The sequence below is a fragment of the Diadema setosum genome, chromosome 13, assembly GCF_964275005.1.
Source record: "Diadema setosum chromosome 13, eeDiaSeto1, whole genome shotgun sequence".
In the NCBI taxonomy this organism is placed as follows: Eukaryota; Metazoa; Echinodermata; class Echinoidea; order Diadematoida; family Diadematidae; genus Diadema; species Diadema setosum.
The window spans coordinates 24,674,286-24,694,906 of record NC_092697.1 but is presented as its reverse complement, the minus strand read 5'-3'; the positions used below and the strand labels follow the sequence as shown (position 1 = coordinate 24,694,906).

The window sequence follows — 20,621 nt, the reverse complement described above, 5'->3', positions numbered from 1 at the left end:
TTGTTTGCACGTTCTGAATGTATTGAAAATATTGCGCAGCGCGAATACAATGACCCGCGAACATGTTTCTTAGTCGCTCAGAACGAAGAATTAATCATGCAAAAATATCAACGTTTACAGCTATATTAATGCCTTTAATCCTCACTAACCGACTACTAGTAAATTGCTGCAATGGTGTATTCTATATACGGTGAACTTGGGAAACTGCTGCGAATTTAGATGGTGCATAAAGACTTTCCACAGGTTCATCAAAGTCTTGTCACATGAAACCATTCTTTGGTAGTTAGAGTCGCTGCTCATCATTGGTGAAGTCCCAGTTTCACTACAAAATGCTGCTCCCTCCCCATCTTCAAATGCATACATGGTTTCGCTCCTCCCCATCTTTCTGAACTCATAACCATCAGGCTACCACCTCGGTACTCCATTCGCTCCTCTCAAGGCATCACTCTGAACTATCCAACTCCCAAGATGATACCCACAGTTGGTGGATAAGCATTCAACTGCTGCTCCTAAACTGTGGGATAAACTGAAATTTCTTTGTAACCCATAGTCTCAACAGTCATTCTCTTCTATTAATTCGTTATGGTAAAGCACATTTTGAACATGACATGTAATGTGGAAAATGTGCTACAATAAATTCACCTACATTCTTATCATCATTATTGCTTATCATTACATCCACCATTAAATCTTCGATATTTTACCATTCATCTTGGCGAATATGATTAATAGTCACACCAAGAAAAAATATGACATTGTAAGTACTGAGTTCAAAAGGCTAATTAATTTCTTACTGTAAACAATCATTAAGTAAGATTTCCCGTAAATTACTAAAGTTACTTGATTGCTATCGTGTCTTACCAGACAGCCCGATTGAAACAACGTTGAGAAACATACACAACTCACCGTCATCGATATTTGCGCCTTCGGAGCCCGGCCCGTTGATTGTGTAAGAGATGCTGTCTTCGTTGACGTCACTGACATTGATTTGCAGCGTGTAACGTTGACCAACAATGACTGCCAGAGTGTCGTTCTGTTGCAAACCTCTAATGACACTTAAATCCTCGACGCTCATAACGGAAGGTGGGAAGTTAGCTGAAAGAGAGTGCAGTTGTTACATCTGATAAGTAACTGCAACCATTATTTACCACATCCATTATTTACCACAATCAACTTAAGCATATTCACAAAGAGATCCCATTGAAAACGACACTCATATTCACGCATTATTTAACATGAACAAAAATTGTTCGTAGATACTTGTATTTATAAACTGACCTCTTACGGCGTCTTTTAGCCTTAATCATGAAATCATTGGTTATTTCTGAAGGAATTTTCCCGCTACGTTTTGGCTACTATCCTGAAATGACCTTGCCCACTATGCTCACATTTAAACTGTAAAGAATTTTTCCATTTCATTGTCAATTCATCAATTTTCTGTTGTGTTTTCCATCTTTTTACACGCGTACGTATCAATGTCATATTTTCTTTCCTTTCATTTCATTTACCCAGCGTATTCCTTTCGTAGGTAGAAGCTGTCGAAAAATTCTGGCTGTTCACTCCGGCGTCGATGTCATTAGTGGCGAGCGCGTCGAAAATACACGACTCATCCCCTTTGCACCTTTGTTGGACTTCGGCGATGTACGACTCGTTTGCCTGTTGGAGGAGGTCACCGACAGACGGTGGCCTGAAGTTCGGATCATTGAAGTCCGTCCAGGATTGCCCCTCTGAATAGGTGAAGAGGATCTCGTTTGATGGGACGTTCCCTGTAGGACAGTAACGAGGGGCGAATCATCACTGAGCATATAAAAGAGACTATGATCAAACATCACGTCGTTATCATGATGGCAGTAACACTGCGGCGTGGATGATCAGACGTAAACAGTTAAGGTGGGAATCATATGAATTTTTTATATTGACCTCTTCGACAGTTTTACGATCTCTACCTAAAAAAAAAAGTTTTTATTTTCTTAAACTATTAGGTTAAAAATGGAAAATGCCGGATATAAGTTCGTAAAACAAGCTCTACGATTTGGTGAAAGGATTAATTTCATGCTTTTGCTCAGATTACTTCAAGAACATGTTGTACAAAAACCCCGAACAAAACAGGTGACGTCATAGTTGCGTAATCAGCGCGGATTTGTCATTCACTTGTAGAGGACAATGACGAATGATAAACCAACCTCTGGAGAAATAAGTGTCATGTTCTGAACTAAGTTTTGGTTCGGTGTAACTTGCTCTAAAATTGATCGAAGAATCGCGATGATCTTGGCTGTTACTTCAGACGAAATTCTTGATCCCAAGATTAAGGGAAAATAAAGTCTGGACATGATATAGTAACAGCATTTTGTCAAAAGACGCACACAATCTACATTGATATATTATGGTAGGCCTTAGGATACAAAGCACATGAAAAAATTTTCGTTTATGTGAATGATTATTAACTTACTTATTGGAAGAGAAACCTCAAGAGAATTTCCATCTCTGGAAATTATGTTTTGCGCTATAGACCTTGTCACATGTACATATGTTATCTATTTGAAGCAACAGCGTGGACCAGTGCGTGCTTTCAGAGAATAATACCAGTACTTACAGGATTGACCGAATGCATAAATCTGAGACTCTTCCAGGGTTCCATTGGATGGCGTTTCGAAGGTAGTGCCATTTCTCAATAGGAAGTCATCGGTAGCATTACCGTTCCACACTCCTGAAGAAAAGTTGAAATGAGCAATTGCCATCGGGATTATTTGGAAGGGCAACTGAAGGAGAAACTTGTACATCCCCACTAATTATCTATATTCCTCTTTCCTCCTTATTCTCTCATTCCCTCTCTCCTCTTCTCTCGCTCTCTACCTCTCTTTCTTTCTCTGCCTTTTTCTTTTGATCTCTGCGTCTGAATGTATCAATAGAACATTTTGACATAGCGTTTAACATACAAATTGTAAGTACTGTCTATAATGTTTATAACACACATAATACACGATGAAATGCACAGTTTAACATACTCAAAATACAGACTTCGTTTTTGGGTACATACAGTCTAGAACGGTTGTAGTCGTATTCACCCTTTGTGTCATTAATTGCAATGCACAACGTCTCATAAACTAACTTTGTAATCAAAATACAATGGAGATTATGTGTTGCGTATCAACCAATGAATATTCAACCCATTATGAATAATATCATACTCGACAATATGATGTGCAATAGGTTTATATAAATCATCTATTATAACGTGAATTTTAGTCCACGTGGTTGTTTCAGTACACAAAGGATGAGATGAAAAAGATCACTTCATGCATTATTATGAAAGTCAACCAAATTTCTAACGCGTCTAGCGTCTTCTTCAGGGTTTCAGGCAATGATGCTACGATAACGTAACGACTCTTTTCCTGTATAATAGTGCTTCTCATAGTTATGAAAACATAGTTTTCTTTAGGTGTCGAACAATTCGAAATCCTAATGAAGACGCATAATGCACAGCGCATAATTATGATGCAACCATTTAAAGTTGTTTGACTCTAATAGTTCGTTACCATCTCTACCTTTCATAGATATTACATTTTATGGGTATGTTATAAAATGGGCTTAAGAATCTCTGCAATCTGATTGGTCAATTGTCACGCATTGATTTTTACTGATCCACACTGAGCTATGCGTCCGGTAAAATTCGAACGCATGGCCATGCATCCGGTAAAATCCGAACGCATAGTGGCTCAAGTCTTCTATAGTGTTGTAGGTGTACCGGATGCATGATGGGGAAAATGGTTGTATTTCATGAATTTACGGGCCCATTTTATAACACAAATGACGCACAGGCCTATTTCGTGGATCAGTGAGAAGTGGATGCTCTCGTTTAACTTTAGAACAGTCTAAAACCCACTCGCTGCGTTCGTGGGTTTGAACAGTTCCAAAGTTAAACTCGCGCATCCAATTCTCACTGATCCACTCTGTCCTGTGCGTCATCGAGAGAGAGAGAGAGAGAGAGAGAGAGAGAGAGTGAGAGAGAGAGAGAGAGAGAGTGAGAGAGAGAGAGAGAGAGAGAGAGTGAGAGAGAGAGAGAGAGAGAGGGAGAGAGGGAGAGAGAGACCCACGGGTGATATGTCACTCGAGTGCGAGAATCGCAAATTAGGTAATGCCTAACACAGAAAAAACCACACATTTCTGAGCTTGTCTCACGCCTTTAACACAAAACACAATAAATAAACGTTTTCATAATATGTGGGATTCTAGCAAATGATAATTTTGTGTAACAGTAATCTGTTCATTGACGAATAATACCATGAATACACGTGCTTATGATGTCATTTGTGATTCTGTATGAATTACTTATTCATATAGGCACGAGTGAGCACGTGTGTTGTAGGCAGTGTTCTCAAGACGCTCCATCCCTATTGCGAGTGTCACATGAGGGGGCCCACACACTACAAGCTCTGTCTTTTTAGTGGGTCCCTCCATTTTTCGCACGGTATACATGTACTTCACTTCGATCACTTCTGTTGCTTTTTTACTATACAATGTATGATTACTATAGGTCCTCAATTATTGTACAGTCTATTCATTTCACTATGTTCTATTTACCTTGTTCTCTGTTATCAAAAGAAGTGAAACATATGTTATGTCGAAAAATGAAATAAACTTTGAATTGAATTGAATTGAATTGAAGCTATTTCTATTAAAAAAAAAGTACGAGGGGAAGATAACGTTTGTGAGTATATATGTGAGTGTGTATTGGCGTGTTTGTGTGTGTGTTTGTGTGATTCCTCACCAAGTAGACCATAACTTGTTCCTATGGTCGAGTATTCTGGTGGTGCATGGAAAGAAAACGACAGGCTCTTGTATCCTTGGATGACGGAGAAACTGATGGCGATGCCTTCCATTCTGTTAATCTCGAACGATACGAGAATCTCTGCGTTCTCCTTGTACTCACTGGGTGGGTCGTACTCTATGAAGAGACCCGAGTCGTCGTCCTGATAGCCACCTGTTTTCAATAAATTTCGACATTTGACTTCCATCATACGGCTACTCTTTTGTGGTACTAATTGAATGTTTTGTTGATTTACTTGCATTAGACGGTTACTCTGGTGAGGGGCTCATTAAATACTTTGTTGCTTTTCCGCCTTTGCGACGGGAAAGGTTTTGTCGATACATATAAGAAATGTTAACTGGAAATGTTGGTAATTATGGCGACTGGTATGCCTCCGCCATAATGCATGATTCTCCTAATAGGTCCATAGTACGTCTTCACAATGTGTGATGACGGTTAAACATAATTGGCAAAATATCAAAATGACATGTTTGTAATGAACGTGTGGAATGTTCACTTTCCTTGAACTGGGTTTCATTGAATGAATGGTTTGTATTCAAAGGGAGCATGTATTCAGGGATTTGAGGATTTCTAATTGACTTTTGATGTTTTTGTATATGTTTATGCATTGAGTGATTTTTTTAAGATATGGAGAAAAATGGTAATTTCAGTATTAACTACACGAAGTAAAATGTTACCATTTTAAACTGGCCTTTGACCCATGACCTTTGACCCCATGACTTTAAAATTCCCTCATGAGAATCAAGTTCAAGTTCAAGTTCAAGTTCATATTTATTCGTTTTTTCCACAATATATAACACAAACATAAATCTCACTTTCTTAAGTGACAAAATCAATGCATACAATTGTACAGAGAAAACAACAATAATAGCACAAAAAAAAAACTAACAGTATCGATACATTGCAATAGTTGCTAAGACAACGAAAGTGAAATAGTTTTCAATATAATTATGCACTGTCAAGCAGAACATGCATAAATATGTACTAAGTTTCATGATGATACCTTTAGTCAATTTGGAGATATGGAAGACATGGAAGAAGTGAAATTTAGCACTTTCACTTGACCTTTGACCTTTCTGGCAAAAAAAAATTCCCAGAGAATCTCTATCGGGTAATACATGTATACTTCAATCTTTAGGAAAAAAAATCTTGCAGGCATTGCATAAATGTGAGGGGTAAAGTGAAATTTTGAGGAGTTTGCCTTGACATTTGACCCCTGACCTTGGACCCCATAACCCTCAAATCCCTGAATAATCACTGCCAGTCAGTACATGCATAGTACTAAGTTCCATTTAGATACCTTGAACCATTTCCGAGATTTTAAATTTTAACAATTTCACTTGACCTTTGACCTCATGACCCGAAACTTCTTTATTGGGTAGGACATGCATGCACTACGTTTCAAGAAAATACCTCCTGGCAATGCATAAATACTAGGGAAATAGTAAAATGTAGAGCAGTTGACCTTGACCCTTGATCTTTGACCTTGAGCATCTGCACTCAAAAGTTGATAGGCACAACTTTGCCCACTACATATACATACCAAGTTTCATTATGATACCTCAAACAGTTTTTTAGTTACGCTGTCCACAAAATTAATTACGGACGGACGGACGGAAGGACGGACAACCCGAAAACATAATGCCTTCGTGGCGGAGGCATAAAAAAACGTTATCATCGAGTGTGACGCAAACCCGACACACACAGATTCTCCTGTTACCTATTCGGTCAGATTTATTTATCTTCTTATACACTCACACGCGGAGAACAATAATGAAGTGGATTGAAACAGATCATGACTGTTTACTCAAATGTGAACGTTACAATGTACGATTCCAGGCTTCCTCTTTTTATTACAGTATCCTGAGACTTTGGTCGATGTTTTTACACCAGACAGAATAACAGAAAATAATAAAAACTATCAGAGAACCAATCGAGAATTATTAGCAATCAAACTTACGATAAACGGGAATGTATTGTACATTGAACGTACTAATGCTGAGAAAAACGGCAGGTCCTATGTTACACTTACTAAGATGAATATTCGTGTGTTTTGGAGTTCTATTGATTTTATTTCCTGTTACTCGATGAAAACTAAAAAAAAAAAAAAAAGCCACACTAAAATGACGTCTGGATTGTATAATTGAAAAGGTCAAATTTCCGTTTGCACTTTGCATTATCTTTCCTATTAGTCTCGTCAACATCAAGACATAAAACAATTTTTTCCATTAACGAAGAAAAACGACGTACTCTCTAAAAAAAATCGAGTGAAAATATTCACTCTTGAAGGAGTGAATACAAAAAAAGAGTGAATTTAAAGTGAAATTGGAGTGAATTTTGAGTGAAAATGTTAATTTTCACTCGCTTTAGAGTGACCTCAGGGATCACTCCAAAATCTTCGAGTGATCCCTGAGGTCACTCCAAAATGTGCATTTTTGTATTCACTCCTTCAAGAGTGAATATTTCACTCGATTTTTTTTTAGAGAGTAGCATACAAAAAGACAAAATAGACTATATAATCAAAATCAGTACCTTGTTTGATGCTATCAACAGTCACGTTCTGGGTCCCATTGATAAGGATGCTTATAGCATTTCTTTCATCGTTCAACAGCAGCTGTACCTGTTGTGCGTGGCAGATCAAACAGAAGAGACAGACATTAGAGACATACGATATAGTTCCCTCTTCCAGGTTTTTCATATTGGAGTGAGTGTCGTTCTACTGCATGAAGCAAAAACGATGTGCTGGGCAGAAACTTTTGCAGATGTTTATAATTGAATGTTTTGGTCGGTTTTGCTGCTTGTGTCCTATAATTTCGGCGAATTTGTGCGAGCACCACGTCACGTGGTTAAAGATACCCAATTTATAATATACGATAAATAATATGTAATGCATGCAACTGTATAGTGCTATCAACAGCAAGATTTGTAGTAGGCCAGATTGATACCACGTGACGTGCATAAATTTTGTTACGATGCTCGATAAATATAACTATTTCGCACTACTGCGTAGTCATAGCATACGTTCAGTCGTAGTCTAATCCAATCTCCTCCGGGTTAGTAGTTTTCAATAAAAATCTGGGTTAGATGCAATGAGATCTAATAATTACTCCGTTCAAGACAACTAAATGTCAGTTTATACACAGAAACTTATGCGGAAAGTTATCTAACGGGATAATTAATGTGAACAGAAATAGAAATGGATACAAATATGTAACTAAAGTCTACATTAGCTAAAAAGTTGTGATATTCCTGTAGATCTTCTCTGAATCAGTTACATGGCTGTTAAATTGAAATATCAAGGTTAATAGCTGAATTTTGTTCATGTCGAAGACTTTGTATACATTTTGTTCGTTCTCCTTGGAAATAATATCTGATTTGTTTTAGAAATGTTCTGTTACACAAAAAATTGAATTTCGCGCATACATGAAATTGTGTTACAAAATAAAATGTAGAGTCCTAGTCAGATCAGGGCAGCAAAAAAGGAGAAAATATATACATGTTTGCAAAAACCAAATGTTTTGTATCCCATGGCAGCAAGAATTAAATTCATTCATTTAGATTGTTTGTTGCTCCCAACCATCTCCCATCCTTTAACTTTCATCCTGTACATGCTGTATGCAATGCATAACGATTTCACTTGATTTCTTTCATAAAATTTCTTTCTGAAAAATAAGAAATTGACGCCCACAGACATTCGGAAAATAACAAAATTTAATTGCAAAAACTGTCACAAAGAAGCAGTTTCCCATTAACGTGGCCAAATCTGGTTACTTGTCAACAAAAAACATGGAAAACTCCATCCCGTTAGACTTTACTTATTCTTTTCTGCCCTTCCAAATCACTATATCCTTACAACTGAAACGTGCAAAGAACGGAAACGATCGGGCTTATAAATTGATATCACCACCAATCGTGTCACCAGTTTGGGCTAGTGAACTTTTGACAAGGCCGCACATAGTCATCCTCATAATTCGAACATCAAAGTATTTTTTTTTGGTTCTTTTTGGAAATTACACATGCATGGAAAAATGATTCGATATTTTGATATCCAAATATACAGTAAAGTAGAAAGTTAAATAAATAGACAAGGACACTGAAGCATGGATGAATGAATAGATAGATAGATGACGGGATACAAATCTGTTAATAGAAACGGTGTTGGTTTTCGAATGTAGAAAATCAAATACTGTGGTAAAGCAAACATTTTCAACCCAACTGGTTTCCAAACCTTCAATCTAAATTGTTCATCAAAAGGTCCAAACCACCGAGCAATCAAGCAGAGTTCAGTTACGAAGAAAAACGTACTTTCGTGCCACCATGTTCGGCAGCGAAGCCAACGTAAACTGTGCCGGTGTCAACCTCGTTATTGTCGGCGTCGAGAGCCTTGGCCGTTCGGGCCTGCAGGGTAAAGTTCACCTCGTCTGGGAATGAGATCATGGTGTACTCCCCAAGCCCGTTGAATGTGTACCTATTACCGTCCAGTGTACTGATGTGCGGGTCGCCCCAGGTGAATGCTGATGAAAATGCATGAAATATAGACTGTAATGCTCAGCGTGCCATGGCCTGATATGGACTCTGTCCAAGTCTTACCTCATTCGTGTTATCTGAAATCATCTAATAAATATTGATGTAATTATATTGATATTATTAATACAGATCTTTACTTATCTTTTTTTTTGGTCAATTCTATATCAATTTTCTACGTCTATGTCGAATGAGACATTGTGGATGGGACAGAGGACAGAATTTGAATCGTTCAACGACTTTGAGATGCACACATTGTATAATTTTGTCATCCTCTCATATCCACCTGTATTCTCATTCAGTGAATTGAGAATACAGTCATACTATTTTCTAAGGTCGCTTTAACAATGTAATTGATCTTGATTCTCAGATACGAAAAGGGCTGAATGTCCAAGATAAAAAGTGTAGAGTATTCAAAAAAGTACATGTCATGTATGTTGGACACTAATTCCATCGTTATGATTATTTCTTTTTTTTTTTTGTTACAATGGCAAAGTATGCGTTGCTTTTTTTTTTCGTTAAAATACTATTCGTGCATATGTTTTATACCTTGTTCAATAATCTGTCCTTCCCAGCTGGATGGAGGTCAAAATGACTTATATATCGATTTGTATGATGTATTTTTTGGGGAAATAAATATACTATTGATTTTGATTGAATTGAATAATTGCAGTAAATCAGGGCGCCGTAACAATATGATTACGGATGGTAAAGAGGGAGTAAGATGTGTCACCAAAATCAAATCTAAATGTCATAATCTAAAACCGATACCTTGTAGCGGGAAGCTGTAGTCCTGGCACGTTGCGGGTTTCCTACGCTCATCATAGAGGGTCTTGAACACCTCACTCTCCGAGCGCAAGATGCAGTAGTACGCAGGGAGAATGTCAGAATCTTTCAAAATAAGAAAAGTGAGCAAAAACGATGATAATTCTGATAACAAAAAATCCCTGTACAATTTGTAAACAATGCAAAATGCATTATTTTATGTCTGATCAGTCATGCTGAGCAACACAAGCTACAACTTTTGCCACTACCAGATTTTTGTTTTCATATATATATATATATATATATATATATATATATATGTATACGTATATATATAGGCATACTTTCATGCTTCGGGAAATTATTGATATATCTTAAGTAGTGTAAGGTACCTGTCTTTTTCAAATAAAATGACAAATTTATTTTTTGAACGAAACTTTTAATCTAGGATTTTTTACGATCTTGTTTAATACCTATGTTAGTAAAATTTGTCTGTTCAAAGGAAAAGATTTAATTTTCTTCATTACAGTCCTCCTGCCACAGTAAATAGGGACTACATACCACCCACCAAAAATTTGTGCTGACCCCTCACTTTATGAGCTAAAATAAATGAATCACACTAATTTCTCAAAAATTTATTTCACAACAAAATGCAATACACATCACTGAATAAAATTATGTAATAGTCATCAAAATGCAATTTGCAACATACCAACTAGTTAAAAAAGCAAATGTAGTAGTGTATAAAGAAACAAAAAACAAAACAAAACACGGGGATAGTTAAAGAATTGAAAGAACCAAAGATTACTTACATAACGAATAGAAGTGTTGAATATGACGAAATCAACTAAACGCAACGCTTGTCTTACAGTACTATAGTCTGTTCATTAAGTTCATTGCTCTCATAAAATATAGTAATAGAGAGCAAAAGTAACCACGAGGAAAAAGATGTACCGTTTCGGCTGATTTTGATCATGAACAAAAGCTCATGGGAAAAGCCAGCTACAGGAGATTGAGCTGTATTTTTGTAAAGACGTTGATTATTCTTTGCTTTGCTTCATTCATTTTGTGTATAAGATTGTCTTTTGTGTGAAAGAAGATATCTACTGGAACGGTACTCTATTTTGTATTGTCGCTCTGTTCAGAAATTCTTTACACTCGCAAAGGGCTCTTATCTTCTTAACTGTACATATTGAAGACCTGAAACTCAAAATAATATCTTTACTAAATATAAACACTGACCATATAGCTCAAGCTTTGCTTCTTCCGTGTAAGCAGTTATGCTTTGCTGTCTGCTGTACGCATGGACACCGCGGAAATTGGTGATGAGAGCGAAGGTTGAAACATCGTAGTAACAACGCACCCCGGGACCCTGGCGCTGGATACCTTCAAACGGATTACTAACTGTCAAACCTCGCGACCGCTGGAAGCACAATATTCCTTCGGATGCATCTATGTAAGAACGAAGCAGGTTAATATCATATTAATTGTTATCATGTTTATTGATTTACCGGTGCAGCAATGATAATCTCGAGCATGACGATAATTACAGTGATAATAAGATTCAGGTAAGGTGTTAGTTTTGCAAGCTGGACAAATATGTGCAAGGAACTTACCCAGAAACAGACCGATTAAAAAACATTATTGCAGTTTCATATAACCACTATAGGATAAGCAATCTGAAAAATCAACGTAACTCCACCGGCATCACCAAATTTCTGTTTTAGCTTGTAGCTACATGTCTACAAGACTGCAAAGTCAAAAGCAGAAAATCGTAGAACAATTACATACCTCGTTATCTAACAGAACGGCGAAGTTTTTGAACATATTTAAAGTAGCTTTGCGACTGTTTTATTTGCGACGGAATTTATTGTAACTTTTTTCGACCATGCGTTGTTAGCACACATTCGCCGCTCGGTGACATACCCTAATAATTTAAGGAAAGTGTACATACAATAAAAATAGACAGACTTTTCGCTGTTGTTGTGAATGTTCCATTCGTTTTGCCCTTACCATGAAAAGAATTACCTAAATCAAAAAGTAACAACCCTGAAGTAAACATAGGGTATACATGTAGGATGGATTCAATTCATGCATCTCCTACTTCTGGGAAGGGGTGTGGGAATAGTACGCCGGAACATGCAACAAAATGAGATGTATAATGGGTCAGTGATTTACCAGGCGGGAGCAGGCCGTGCGTGTATGCCGACTGTGGTGGCTCGGAACAAAGTGAAAAACGCCTGTCAAACACTGATTGCAGCAGAGAGCACGGACAAGTCAGAGTCACAGAGCTATCTGGAATGGTTTCCGCCTCTTCGTACCAGTCCATGCACTCTTTCCTGGGATTGACATACTCTGCGGTGTTGTTGTCCAATCTAAAGACAATGCGATTGTCTAATGGCTGGTAGCTGCTCGGAATGTCATTCTCATAGAGGTACAACGAGGAGACGTCAGTATTGTAACCGATCACTGCCGCAACGGTTCGTGTGCCAACATCCCACTGCAGCTGGTTAGCATCATAATGCAAGACGCTCAGAGTGTGTACGCCATCAGTACCAATAATTGCCTGGAAAGTGTTAACCTTTGACAAAAGAAAATAAGTAGAATACTATTTACTGTGAATTACGTTATATATGTGACCGTGCACCACAAAACGAACAAAAAGTTGCACCCCTTGATTTCACATGAGGACTCAAGAAAGGTGAAACGAGTGAACCAAGTCAATAACAATAACTATTCTTCTTGTACATTATTTTTGAGTTTGGAATCATAAAATGAATGGGAAAGTGCATTTACAGTATCAGTTTTTCTAAAACCTTTTTTTTTGGAGAGTAGTGAGATCAGGTATGTCTTAGAGGCCCCTTTTCATTTCTTGATAACCCTTTGCAAACTCCTCACTTTCAAGTCTGATAACATTTGAAAGGATAACACTACTGCTTTGAAAGTTGGCATTAATCATGGACAGAATGTTTTAATAGAGTGTGCTCAATTTCTAATTGATCTGATAATTCCTTCATTGTTGTTGCTCCAGTGGATTACATACTGTTTTTTGTCCCATTCATCACACAGCTAGCACAGTTTGGTAAAGATTAAGCGCTTGAATAGACAGATAGACCCTGTACTTCAGAGCCTCTTTTCTCAGTTCGCACTTTTTCAGAGTGAGCGCTTTCTTTCCAATATAGGTTTTCCAATCCATTTTCGCACTTTTGTCATTCAATTTTAAAATGTATTATTCATTTTCGTCCCGAGAAGCACGTGGAACGCAAATCCTAACTTCAATTTCGTCAGTTGTCACTGTAATTCATTTTTCATCAAACGTTTTCAAAGACATAGCATTCAGAATCGTCAATTGTCATTCAAATTCATCACTCCCGCTGACGGATCGCAGAATGTGAATTTTGTTCACAAAATTTCATGATTTTTTTCATTCAAATTAGTCAGGTGTTGTCGATTCTGTATTTCGATAATGAACCAACTTTTAGCCGACATGTTTTTACTTTCTCTCGTAAATTGTATCGTTACACATTATTCCCTAACCATTTGCTTAGACAATACACACGAAAAACATGACTGCCAACCAAAATTGATTAAAGGATAAACGGCAGTCAAAAGTCATAACCCAGGACAGTATGTCAGTGTTACCTTTTGAACTTTATCTCATAATGTTCAGGTTTTTGCATAATGCATGAAGTAAACTTTAAATTTTGTACCCTGGAAAGCAGCAAACATAATTATGTTATCCATTCTTTGACATTAAACAGGATACAATTCTACACTTAAAGGCACATTTTACCATTTGCAGATGAAACAAGAACCTAGCATTAGTGCTTTAAAATAGTTCTAAAATGTGTAGAAACAACCACAGTGAAAATTTGAAGCAGTACAATGGATGCTCAGTATTGTTAAATATAGAAAATGTGAACAATAGCTATAATAAAAATGTTTCCAGACTAAACCGTATACTGCTACGGTTTATTGTGAAAAATACTGACATCTCCTTATATCTTAGGCTTTATTGCAAAAAAAAAAAAAATTATATGGGAGGGTGTTTTGTGGTACAAACAGACCTACACATATGCATGAAAGGCGATATCTTGAAAAATTTTCAAATGACTGCTCCCAAAGGTAAACTGGACCTTTAAATTTTGTCTTTAATCATGTTTGCCTAGAAATCATTTGTCAATGTTTTCGTTTGCGAGACGGTACGTCTGTTTGTATCAGTGTGTACTCGGGTTGCTAGTGTGTGTGTCTGTATGTGTGGTCCTGTGTGTGTGTGTGTGGGGGGGGCACTTGTGTGTATGTTAACTCCTGAATGTAAAATGTGAACGGTTACAGAAAAACAAATACATGAATGACTGGAAAATCACACCAGATAGTGATATGAGACGAATATGAATGAAAATTTAACGAAAATGATTGACAAAAGACGAAATCGATCCTGCTGTTTTGATTGCTGCGAGTAAGACTGACGAATTTGAACTGTAAATGACGAAAATGTATGCCAAATGACTTAATTGAATGGACTTTATTTGAAAGTGAATGACGAAAGACGAATCTGAAGGTAAGATTGGCCTATTCCCGACATCCTGCGACGAAATTGAAGTAAAAATTTGTGAAATTGAATGAAAAAAAGTTTGAAAATGAATGGGAAAACCTATATTTAGATAGGTTAGGAGTGTCCATTTGAATTGAGTTATACATCATTTTAAAGCTTAGAGTCTGCCCTCTTAGAATCTGTCCTTAACTAAAAATCCACGTCTGGCGACCTTTTGTTGTTTTGTGGTGCAGGTTCACATATGTCACCGCGTATTCTTTCGCATGTACGTGAAATGGGAACTCCATTGCTGCGTTCTTGGCTTGTTTATTGGGATGAGGCCACTTCATGCGATGTTGTTACATGTATGTTACATGTGTCACTTGATTCCTATGAGAAGGTGTATAGTAGCCAATATACAACACATGCAACTGTCATGGAATTATTATTTTCCCAATAATACATCGAATCAAAGCACGAGCATCATGTTTAGCTACGTAAAATGAATAAATGGGCAGAACTTTGACTGGCATCCGAAAAGTAAAATGCATAGAGATTTAGCAAAAAAAAAAAAGAGTCTGATGAAAACTGAAAACAAACACGAAAGAAATAAAAAAAAAATTACCGCAATATAATGTCAAAGTACACTGTAACACATATTTACTATCGTTAGCGAAAATGTTGTCTCTACACTTACTTCATCACTTGCTGTTGATGACGCAGGATGAAGATTGACAAAGGTGACCTTCAAAGCGTACGTGTACACGATGTCAGTAAGATTGACGCTTTCCCCAGCGTCTTGCAGTAACTCTTGTATGGCGCCCAGCTCACCGACGTATTCCTTCGATATGAGATAATGCATATTATCATTTCTTCATTCTATTTTGTTTTGTTTATGACCGAGATGATGCATTCGAATCTGCTTCCAATAATTTCAATAAGTTCAAGAGGAGGACGGCAAGAGCGAAGGAGTAAAAAAAAAAATCACAATGTCTATTTCAGGTAATTAACAAATAAACTTATCTTGATATTTGGCTATTCATGGTTGGTAAATTATGGTTGGATTATTCCAAAAAATTGAAGCATCTAATGATTATACATACTTCAAAAATACGTGTGAATTCAGCCAATTCAGACAAATAATGCTGTGATACAATAGAGTACTGACATTTCAGGTTAGCTGTTCACAAATTTTGAGCATAAAGACTTTTGGTAAACTCCATGTGCCACCATTGCTTGATGAGAAGAATACTAACACTGGAATTAAACAAGTTCTTTTTCTTTTTAAAAATAATATATTTTCTCGAATTGTTGCTTTTATATATAATTATGTGTGTAATCTTGACATTGTCATCTTGTCTTTGTGTCACAAAAGACAGTCATAATTCTACTCCTGACGTACAAAATTACACGTTATCTTGCACTCACGCATTTCTAAATGCTAGTCTCTCTCCGTTCCTCCTCTTCTGCCAGACCCCTCCGTTCATCTTCCTCTCTCCAATTACTTCACGGCCCACGTACAAAAACCCGTTATGGTGACCGAGCCTTCTCTTCCATTGTCACCACCCTTTGAAATACATGTCAACTCCTCTTCATATTCACCATGCCTCAACTATTGAATCATTTAAGATTCTTCTCAAAACTCATCTTTTTTGGTCATTTGCAATTTTCTTTCTGGAGGTGTACACAGTCAACTATCAATTATTGTATCTCTGTATCACATGCATTTTTTCTTCTTCTTCGTTCCGTTTCTGCTATTTTGGTATTGCATTATCCTATTAAATGTTATTGTGTTTTATATTTTTCTTGTATAAACAGCACCAGTAAGCGTACAAACACTCGTATAAAGTGCCATGAAAATGTATTTATTGTTATTATTATTATTACGTTAACTTTCGTTATTGAGACAACATCAAAGTGAAGTTAATATGCTCCAACCTGATAGTAGATTTGTGAATCATTGCTGCAAAAATCCGTTGAGGCACCAAGGACAAAGACGACGCTGTGTTCATCAGTTTGAGAAGGGTTGAAGAAGCTGTTTAGATTCTCATTAGTGGCATTTGAGAAGACCAACGCGCCGGATGATGTGATCTGAGAGAAAAAGCAAAATAAAATCTAGGCTTTTAGTATGTGACCTCGAGAATAAAAGATATAGCATGCTGAGATTGCACTTTTATTTTGACATTGATGTATTGGACATTGGTGTCGAAGTCTTCAAATTTATACGATGGAATTTGTCAACATGCTTTGACTCATTTGTACCATGAGTTTTATAAGTAATTACTTAATGTCTATGCCGAGAGGATTAAAGGAAATCTCCGAATGATTTCAGTTTTTTTTTTCATTTGAACAACTATAAATTAGTTATACTGAGGAAAGCGTTTCAGAATTTATGATAATTGGGTTGAAGAATAAGAATGTTTACACAATTTAGAACAAATCGCAATGAACAAGGATGATGACATGGCAGAGTCACCATAAGAATGCATGAGTAAGTGTTCAAGGAAGCGGAACAAAAGGAGAAGGCATGTATAGATTATACACAGGTGAACTCGCAAGGAAGCGGTATTGTAATGGAATTACACTGCTACATTTCTGAAATATGTGAACCTCCTATGTCATCATCCTTGTTCAGTGTAGTTTGTTTAAGGTTTTTGAAATTATTGTTTCTCTGCTCAAGAACCACAATAAATTCCACAAATCTATACATGGAGTTGTCGATTAATGTACTACATGATGTGAAATTATGAAAATCGTCTGGATTGTCACTTTAATGTCAATGGCGGACTGGAATTAAACCTACCCTGATATATGAAAAGAGGACGTCCTTCCCTACTGGTAGTCCTGTTTTGGGGCCGACGGCCGGCGACACGGAGTAGCAGCCTCGACTCACAGAATCTTTCTCCATTGCCAGGTCATCTTCTTCTAACCCGTAGTCTAAGTAGAAAGACCCTGAAATAAGAATTAAAAGCGATATCAAAATTCTGTTTTACTACGAGGTCGTGTGTATAGTAATTGAAATGTCAATTAAGTGTGTCTTTTTTCACTACGAGCGCTGACTATCGTCAAATTAAAGAGTTTGATTCAAAGATGGTAATTACCAAAATGTTAATCATGACACTAGGAAATGATTATTGTTGAAATGTTCCTATTACGAATGAAAATATCGAAAACAGTGAAAATACATAAGTCACAAATATGAACTAATAATTTTAGTGACAATGAAGCTACCAACGTATTCCCTCTTTATTTGAAGTAAGAGCAAGTTTAGAAACTGAGGTGGTGACAATGGTGCTGAGGCTTCTGCTGATCCTACCAGAAACAGTCGTACCTTCGGTCGACTCAGCCGTTGAGCTCAGCAACGTGGTTGTGGGCACATCAACCGTTGGTGTTGGCCCTTGTGTTGTTGGACCTCCTGATGTTGATCTCTCTGTTGTAAGTCCTTCAGTTGTCGGCTCCTCTGATGTTGGTCCTAGAGTTGTTGCCCCTTCTGTTGTTAGTCCTTCTGTTGTTGGCCGTCCTGTTGTTAGTCCTTCAGATGTTGGTCCTTCTACTGTTTGCACTTCTGTTGTGCGTCCTTCTGTTGTGCGTCCTTCTGTTGTTTGCCGTTCTGTTGTTAGCTCTCCTGTTGTTAGTCCATCAGTTGTTGGCCCTTCTTCTGTTAGTATCTCTGTTGGTGGAACTTCTGTTGTCGGTCCTTCAGTTGTCTGCCTTTCTGTTGTTGGTCCTTCAGTAGTTTGTCCTTCAGTTGTTGGTCTTTCTGTTGTCTGCCTTTCTGTTGTTGGTCCTTCAGTTGTCTGCCTTTCTGTTGTTGGTCCTTCTGTTGTCTGCCTTTCTGTTGTTGGTCTTTCAGTAGTTTGTCCTTCAGTTGTTGGTCTTTCTGTTGTTGGTCCTTCAGTAGTTTGTCCTTCAGTTGTTGGTCTTTCTGTTGTTGGTCCTTCAGTAGTTTGTCCTTCAGTTGTTGGACTTTCTGTTGTTGGTCCTTCAGTAGTTTGTCCTTCAGTTGTTGGTCTTTCTGTTGTTGGTCCTTCTGTTGTTTGTACTTCAGTTGTTGGCCCTTCTGTTGTGGGTCCTTGTGTTGTTCGTCCTGCAGTTGTTGGCCCTTCCGTTGTTGGCTCTTCTGTCGTGCGTCCTTCTGTTGTTGGCACTTCTGTCGTGCGTCCTTCTGTTGTTGGCATTTCTGTTGTTGGTAATTCAGTTGTTGACACTTTCGTTGTTTTCAAGATGAACTCAATGGTTGAAGAGATCGTGGTGGCCTGGGGCGTTGTACTTCCTTCTGTGGTATATTCTTTTACGGTTGGTGTCATCATGGAAGTTAGCATCGTAGAAAGGTAGTCAATTGTTGGAGTTGGCAATGTAGAGAAGTAATCGCTTGCTGTTGAAGTCAAAGTCAGTTCTGTAATATACAGAGGAGAAGAAGGAAGATCAGGTTAGCATATTCTTGTGTACCAACATGATGAAGAAGATATCGGGGCATATTTCAAAAGGTACCTGAACGAGATTCGCTGTTCATCGAATGTTGAACGATTTTGGTTGCTAATACCATAGAGTCTTTCTGCACGAGGGTCTTTTAATTGTATTTTGATGACTTGTACTCTTCTACAGAATGTCTCCGTTTGTATCCTGCTTGTGTACTTCTTATTCGATCTGTTTATAAAATGTTTATTTGTTAACAAATCTGGATTTAATTTGAGGATTATCTTCCACACTATTTTGCTTTTGCCGATTGTAGGTGGAGACGCATTAAAGGGAAGATAAACCCCAAAAACAATGTGGATTGAGTGAAAGCAGCAACATTAGTAGAACACATCAGTGAAAGTTTGAAGAAAATCGGACAATCGATGCAAAAGTTATGAATTTTTAAAGTTTTGATGTTGGAACCGCTGGATGAGGAGACTACTAGAGGTTATGACGTATGAGTGGACTACAATATCAAGAAAATATAAAGAAAATACTACAAAAATCCATTTTTCATGAAAATTACAAATTCCATCAACTTGATATTGACATATGTTAAGGGAAGCAATTATTCCCCCTGCTTTCTGAAAGCGGTTGGTCCACTGCTCTTTCATAATTCTAGAAAAGTGAATTTTTGTTGAATATCCTTTATATTTTCTTTGTATTGTTGTCCACTCATACGTCATATCCTCTAGTAGTCTCCTCATCCAGCAGTTCCAACACCAAAACTTTAAAAATTCATAACTTTTGCATCGATTGTCCGATTTTTCTCAAACTTTCACTGATGTGTTCTACTAATGTTGCTGCTTTCACTCAATCCACATTGCTCTTTGGGTTTACCTTCCCTTTAACGGTTCCATTTACTGATGTACAACCTATGTGCATAAAGGATTATGACTGTGCGTTCACTTTCTTATTTGTGGAAATTGAAATGATTGCTATGTCTCATCTAAGATTATGAGCTTTTTTGGCTGCATCTTTGAACAGATATTTCGGTGTTGAGGTTAAAGCTGTTAAGTTGGGTCAGTGATCATTTCTCGGGAAATGTACGTGATAAGGTTGTGCAAATTTTCAAGAAATGGGAACACGTCGAAAATCACAGGACGTAAATTAAATACAATAGGTGACGACGTGACGGCACGTCCTAACTAGTGTCTTTTTAAGTAGTGGCTTTTGACAGTTCTTTTAAAAAAAGACAAAAACTCTGTTCCTTAAAAACAGTAAAAATTTCGAGGTGTCCTGAATAAAAAAAAAATGTCAAATTCCAAATAAAGACAGCTCCACCTCAAGGCGTAGGTTAACATAGTGACCTTCGGATGCATACCGATACACGTCCTGTTGTCGAAGTCAAGGATAAAGCCATCACGACAGGTACACTCGTAGCTACCATATGTGTTATTACAGATCTGTTCGCAGCCGTGACTGGCTTCGCATTCGTTGACATCTGTAGTGAAAAAGGAAAACACAAAATAGGGAAGATACCTGTCTGAAAGTTATGACTGAGCATAATAT

At 37.4% G+C, this 20,621-nt stretch overlaps 1 protein-coding gene across 1 annotated transcript in view; it reads right to left on the bottom strand.

The window, feature by feature from the left end:
- LOC140236503 (uncharacterized) overlaps nucleotides 1-20,621 on the bottom strand; it is a 123,879-nt gene that overhangs the window by 13,370 nt on the left and 89,888 nt on the right. The window contains exons 41-54 of the mRNA XM_072316424.1: nucleotides 20,434-20,553; nucleotides 17,983-19,047; nucleotides 17,455-17,603; nucleotides 16,590-16,742; nucleotides 15,349-15,492; nucleotides 12,296-12,698; nucleotides 11,360-11,569; nucleotides 10,124-10,243; nucleotides 9,134-9,342; nucleotides 7,361-7,448; nucleotides 4,769-4,981; nucleotides 2,594-2,707; nucleotides 1,509-1,766; nucleotides 907-1,095 (exon numbers count right to left, since the gene is read on the bottom strand). Coding sequence (XP_072172525.1) covers nucleotides 907-1,095; nucleotides 1,509-1,766; nucleotides 2,594-2,707; nucleotides 4,769-4,981; nucleotides 7,361-7,448; nucleotides 9,134-9,342; nucleotides 10,124-10,243; nucleotides 11,360-11,569; nucleotides 12,296-12,698; nucleotides 15,349-15,492; nucleotides 16,590-16,742; nucleotides 17,455-17,603; nucleotides 17,983-19,047; nucleotides 20,434-20,553 — 3,435 coding nt within the window. The remainder of the gene's footprint in view (nucleotides 1-906; nucleotides 1,096-1,508; nucleotides 1,767-2,593; nucleotides 2,708-4,768; nucleotides 4,982-7,360; nucleotides 7,449-9,133; nucleotides 9,343-10,123; nucleotides 10,244-11,359; nucleotides 11,570-12,295; nucleotides 12,699-15,348; nucleotides 15,493-16,589; nucleotides 16,743-17,454; nucleotides 17,604-17,982; nucleotides 19,048-20,433; nucleotides 20,554-20,621) is intronic.